General features: G+C 32.4%; 1 protein-coding gene across 3 annotated transcripts in view; it reads left to right on the top strand.

The window, feature by feature from the left end:
* The first annotated feature begins 337 nt into the window (after positions 1-337).
* Positions 338-6,862, top strand: part of BMP5 (bone morphogenetic protein 5) — a 123,042-nt gene continuing 116,517 nt past the window's right edge. For 2 of the 3 annotated variants that reach the window (XR_004438792.1, XR_004438793.1), the window contains exon 1: positions 367-1,588. Coding sequence is in view for 1 of the 3 variants with exons in the window: in XM_033217497.1 (XP_033073388.1) it covers positions 1,099-1,588 (490 nt within the window). In the remaining 2 variants the exon portion in view is untranslated. Of the gene's footprint in view, positions 1,589-6,862 lie in introns of all 3 variants that reach the window. The other variant, XM_033217497.1, reaches the window with a different exon arrangement.

Here is a 6,862-nt window from a genome sequence, read left to right as displayed (position 1 = left end):
GCATTTTAATGACATACAAAAGCTAGAAATAATCTCAAATATAGAACTGAGATTCATCAAGCTAACTTAGGCACAACCTGAGACTTAATACAGAAGTGTATTAAGTACATGTCATTGAAAAAAAAGATCTAAAGAAGTACTATGTAAAATGGATGGCAAAATTTTCAGTGTACTACTTGAAAACTGCCTTTTATTTCCCCTAGAATTTGTATGCCCCATGCATCACCGTTCTATGTTAGATGCGTGGTGATAAAATTGTGAAAATGGAGACTTTTCTGGTAGCAAAAGGGTTAAGTTCTTTTTGCTTTACCAGTTTCAAATTACAATGAGAAGCCTCTTCTTTCCCAGCAGGGTTGTGCTTACATTACTCTTTAGATCTCTCTTGAAGAGGGCTGGTATATTTGTGCCTGCTGGAGGTGGAATTAACAGTAAGAAGGAGAAAGGGATTGAATGGACTTACAGGAAGGATTTCAAGTAAATTCAGGGAAACACATTTACTTGAATAGTACAACCTAGAGTATTATTTTACACTAAGACGACACAAAAGATGTTAAAGTTATCACCAAGCTGCCGGACAGATATATATTCCAACACCAAGGTGCAGATCAGCATAGATCTGTGATTCAGAAATCAGGATTTGTTTTGGAAAGAGCTCAAGGGTTGAGAAGAACTCAAGAGCAAGTGAAGATTACTTTGGGAACTACAGTTTATCAGAAGATCAACTTTTGTTAATTCAAATACCAAAGGCCTGATTATCATAAATTCATATAGGAATGCATAGGTCATCTGATCAAATAATATTAGCCGTCTTCTGCTACATCAATGCAGCAAAAACTCTTAACAACTGTGGATAATTGGAAATCTGAGTTTCAGCTTTCTTAGAAATAACTACTCTTGACACTTTCCAAAATATTTAAAATAGGACAGGAAAATCAGTGAGGATGTTGTGCTCAGAAATGTCACTGTCATGAAAAATAGGTAAATTTGTTTTCAGCTACTGGGAAAGTGTACCTCCTAGAAACTTAGATTTTTTTTTTTTTTTTTTTTTTTAAGAGGACAAGAAGGACTAAAAATATCAACTTTTGCTTTTGGACAAAAATGCATCTGACTGTATTTTTACTTAAGGGTATTGTGGGTTTCCTCTGGAGCTGCTGGGTTCTAGTGGGTTATGCAAAAGGAGGTTTGGGAGACAATCATGTTCACTCCAGTTTTATTTATAGAAGACTACGGAACCACGAAAGACGGGAAATACAAAGGGAAATTCTCTCTATCTTGGGTTTGCCTCACAGACCCAGACCATTTTCTCCTGGAAAACAAGCGTCCTCTGCACCTCTCTTTATGCTGGACCTCTACAATGCCATGACCAATGAAGAAAATCCTGAAGAGTCGGAGTACTCAGTAAGGGCATCCTTGGCAGAAGAGACCAGAGGGGCAAGAAAGGGATACCCAGCCTCTCCCAATGGGTATCCTCGTCGCATACAGTTGTCTCGGACGACTCCTCTGACCACCCAGAGTCCTCCTCTAGCCAGCCTCCATGATACCAACTTTCTGAATGATGCTGACATGGTTATGAGCTTTGTCAACTTAGGTATGTTGTTCATTTGTTTGTTAATCTATGTTATTACAAAGTGGAAGGTTTTCCTAATAGTAAAGGAGCTGCTTGGTAGGTGGTCATGTTTATATAAAGTCATTTTCTCTAACTCTCCTCTTTAGCTTCTGTTTTGTTTCTTTCGTTCATGCTATGTAAAATTTTGCCTTAGGCAAAAAGTCTCATATATATATATTTAATATGAATAGTTAAATTTAAACCTGATAGTGTGGGTCTTTTCAGATCTTGTTAAAATTTCAACCTCGCTTAAATATATGAATGCAAAGGCAATAGTCTAAAAACAGGGACATTTATGAGGATAGCTATGCTATGGGCAAAAATAAAAAAAAGAAACGAGCACTTACAGATGGGAAAGTAAAAGTGACATTCTGAACCACTTTTTAAAAAGTGATTTAAAGCACATATAAGTATATATTCACATACTACTTAAAAATCTCTCATCTAGGGGAAGCAACTACTGTAAAAATATAGATGTAAAATTAACCAAGATCGAATAGCACCAATAAAAGATTACTATCAAGGAGTCAAGGAAGGGATTCTGAAATTCTATAATAAATATTTCAGAAATAAAGTTTCAATCTAACAGTTCTTAACTGTAATGTGTAAAGTATGTTCTACCTACTTGATTTTTTTCACAGGCAAGAACAATGTAAAACATGCTTTAGGGGTCTTTATACAAAATTTTCATTCTACATGAGATAAAATATTTAATTGTAATTTTCTGTAAACCACAACAATATTAGTGAGAACATTTTAAAATTATGTCTTAGTCATAGCTGGTATTTCATGAGGGTTTTTAAATACTGATAATGTCAAATGATAATTTAGTTCCCAGTATTCCCTCTCACAATAATATTATGGATTACCAATTTCAAATTATCTTATAAGGGCTGTTGTTTTCTTTAAATGTTTTAGTAAAAATTGAAGGTGAAATTTACTATCTTCTGGCAGGCAAAGGAAAATAACGTCGAATGTATTTTATTTTTGAAGATTAAAAATTCTATCAACAAATTTAATCCACTGGGAAGAATTGAGAACTTTATGATGTTATAGCTTTTAGAACTTTGTTTTACAAATGCAATCTGCTTTGACTTAAAATTAACATGTTTTATAAAACACTTAATTAAAAACTTCCTCATGTAACATCTCAAAGGAAATATTCTTTGAAAAGTCAGATTATCAACAAATCTTAATAACATATGAATGCTTTTATAATATATGTTGCTTAATATACGCTGCTCATTTGCTCTTAGCAATCCTAGCATGAAGGATAAGGTACTTAATAAATCATATGTTTTATGTTACTAGAGACAAAGCTCTCATTATTAAGTGAGTAAGTCATCATTTGTTGCACTAATCAGGTGTCCTGGAGGCCTTTTCTTCTACATATAATTAACAGACTTCACATGGAACTTTTTAGCCTTTAAAATATAGCTTAATGTCAAATTAATTTGATTGCTTTTACCTAGTATAAGGGACATGCAAACGTAGCTTGTGGTACATTTTGCTTTGTAACATTTCTAAAGTATTATTCAAGAATTTAAAGTAGTGTAAATATTTTAATAGAAAAATTTTAATCTAGCAAAATGTATATATTCATAAACCATTGAGAAAATCAGGTCATATCATCTAAAATCTGACAAAGAAGCATATATATGTTACATATTTTAATAAACAATAGCTCAGTCATGAATGTCATATTTTATTAGAATTGTTCTGATCATTTACAAGATAAGTGTAAGCATGATTTTTTAATTTACATGTTTACTTTTTATAAATCTACATAGAGTAAGAAAGTCAAAACAAATAATAGTTTTATTTGTTGATTCCTAGAATTTTTTTATTATTGAGAAACACATTTAAAAATAAATGACATTTTAGTTACATTGTTGAGATTATAATAACATAGCAGTTTATTAGCTTATTGCTTATATGAAGAAATACAATTATTCATTAGACTCTAGAGAAACAATGTTAGTTATAAGCTTTAGAGAAATTGTGTATTTATTTTTATCATGCTTGAACTGCTGAGTAGTACTTTATACTCAATAACAAGCTATATTGTTTCTTCTTTATTTAATAATTCCAAACTGTCTTACATGAAATTACTGACAAACTGATTCTGACACTAGGTGAGTTTTTCTTGGTAGACTTCAAGGAAAATTAAACCACAGTTTAATTATCCTTTGATCATGCCTTCTAATAAATCCAAAACTTATAGTTGATCATTACTTAGTAAAAAGCTTTAACTTTTGCATTTCTTTTATAATCAAATAAGTAAGCATACTCAGAAAAGGTGAAAGTATAACATTATTAGCTGCAATAAGAGTGTCAGTGCTTTTTAAATGTAATATCCATTAGCAAATATTGCCTGTAGTTTATTTCATGTTCTTATAAGACTAAAAAGGATTATATTTTATTTTTTCAGTATCTTAAAATATATGCATATAGCTGAGACTAAGTACAAATGAGTCACCTTAGTAATAGTCAAGGGATTTGTATTGAGGAAGTCACCTGGATATTTAAATATGTGAAAAGAATCTGTTGACATTTCCCATAATTAGAAGAATTATATGAAAAGGATCTAGTAGCATCCTTTTCAAAAATGCTTGTGTGTTGTCCTTCTCAAGTCAAATAACGGATTTTCTACAGTTACCTTGTCATTCAGAAATTCTTTTTTCAACATAGTTTTGGTCATGAAGAACAATTAAACTTAACCCAAACTCAGAATCATGTTTAACAAAATACCCACTGTTTAAAATTCAGATGAGATTAGCTCTATGTTCATAAGTGAAAAATAGATTTGAATTTACTAAAAGAAAAATAAAATGTAAATAAATTGCCTGAGGCATGCAAACATCTGAATGTGAAACCAAAAGCATCATTTTAACTTTTATTTTAGTGACTTGTTTATTTTGAAGAAACGAATGTAAATTATTAATTGTGTGAAGAGAAATATTCCTTCTATCATATTCATTATTCTTAGGCCACTTTTATCAGTCTCATAGTATTAAATTTTACAGGTTGAATTATTTGCTTTTTCCCTAAAACTGTTGAATATCAGTGGAATTTTTGCTTAGTCAGTATAACATTATTTTGTTAATAATAATGTCTTTCTGTTTAGTTTTCTTTTTTAACCATCTCTTTGTCAAAAGTGCTAAGTGTTAGTATATGTATTAAATACCAATACAAGTTAAAGACATGATTAGATAATTTGCTTACAATATTTATCTCTTGTTTACACAAAGAAAACATGTAGTGTATTTCTAAGATCTTTTAGTTAGAAGCCAATTTTGATTACTTGATGACATTGTCCCCACAATGACATAACACTAGATGTTTTAGAGGAAGTAAAAAACAGTAAAAACAGGAAAATTACTTTTATATTATTCTTTGTATCTACATATTCCTCTGGAAAAAGTTGAACTTTGAGTTTATTAATGTTTTTTCTCTTAGATATATTTCAAGAATATGTTTTAATTCCAAGCATAAAAGTATTTAAATGTGCTGTTAAATTTTTTAAATATGAGAACATACTTAGTATGTTATCATGAAAGAAAAAATGCTTTCAAAAACTTTAAACCTTTTTTGCCTATTTACCCTAATCATTAAGTTCTCTTGGTACTGGAAGGAAAAAATGCTTATGTTCTCAGTTGACAGATTTGAAAGGCATCATTGATAATTTATTGTTGTTTTTGGCTGAATCAAGTGCCCAGTGGAAAGGAATTTATATACAAATCTGCCTAAAGATGCCTATCGATGTAGTCTCTCCAACAGTTATTAACACTTGTGCAACATAAACACACCCATAAACACATGGAAGATTTTTTTTGAAGGGGGATGGGTTGGAAGGAAAGATAATCTAAAGCCATTATAGTACATATTCATAAATTATGCCTGGAGTAACTAATGCAATAATCATTCTGTAAAAGTTTTAACTTTTGAAGAGAAAAATATTGCTGAGTGTGGAGACCTTTTTCTCTCTTCTTCAACAACCCTTCACATTCATAATCGTGACCAACAGGATTGTTTTTCTCCTTTAAAGATGATTGATTATCAAGTGACTGGCATGACAGACACACATGGGGTTGCCAGAGATAGTTATAATCATAGTTTAATTAAATGCCTTTTTTTTTTTTTTGCAAATTTTAATGGTTACTTACAAATATCAAATTTTAAAGATTAATGAGACGTATTAGCTGGAAGTAAGGAGGACTTGGGACTGCCTCAGCCACCACCTCTGACTCCTTCCCTTTCATTCTTCCATTTTCTGTAATAGCACCACTCTCCCTCCTCCCTTTTTACAGCAATTTTTGGCCTTTCCTCCTTGTTCTGTGTCTCTGTAGCCCCAGGCACTCTTGGCACCCCTCTCCTTACCACTCCCACCCTTCCTGGGGTCTGCCTTTGGTCCTGGTTTGCTAGAGGCTTAAATTAGTTGAAAATCAATTAGTTACAGTTTGAGAATTGAGGTACACTCTCCTGTTTTCTCTCCAGTTGAGGAGGAAAAGGTTATGACGTGCCAATTGCAGCCTCCACCCACTGGGAGAAAAGCTCCCCAGGGCACCAGAGCTGCCCTGGCTCTTGCCATCCCCTGTAATTGTTTCTCCATCATCCCATTCTTCTTTGCCTCCTCATCTCTCCCTAAGGATCCCATTGACAGAATTTAATTGTGTTTTGCCTTTATTTTATAAAATAACATTTAAAAGGGAAAATTTCAAGAAAAGTAAAAGAAAAAGAAATCAACATTGAACAAAAATAACACTCATCAAACATGCCAGTCCTATTTAGTTTATAAAAAACTTTTGCTTATATTATCCTTAATATTCTGTCACTTCCATGAAGAAATTAATTTTGTTTTGAGAAGAGATAATGAGAAAGAATAAAGAGACAAACAGTAGGATTTAGAGGCATACAGGAATAAGGATGAGACAGAGAAAGAAAGAAAATATTTTGGAAAAAGAGCCTGAAAGAAAGAAAAGGAATGAAATGAGTCATTAAAGGCTGGTTTTTGAGTTGTACAGGTGGAGGAGGTGCTGGGAAATCCTCAGTCTACCTCATACTGAACAGCAGCTAATTCAACATCCCTAACCACATCAGCTCGAGGGGAAAACCCTTTCATCCTTACACACTAAAATACCGAAGTGGAGAAGGAGGGGGGGTTGTCTCAGTATGTGTGTACAAGGAGCATACAGACAGGCTACTCACATTTACAGTCATAAATAATGTAGTAGCTCAGCTTTAAAAAACCACAGG

The sequence above is a fragment of the Trachypithecus francoisi genome, unplaced genomic scaffold (assembly GCF_009764315.1).
Source record: "Trachypithecus francoisi isolate TF-2019V2 unplaced genomic scaffold, Tfra_2.0 Lachesis_group10, whole genome shotgun sequence".
NCBI lineage: Eukaryota > Metazoa > Chordata > Mammalia > Primates > Cercopithecidae > Trachypithecus > Trachypithecus francoisi.
This window is presented reverse-complemented; position numbering and strand designations above follow the sequence as displayed.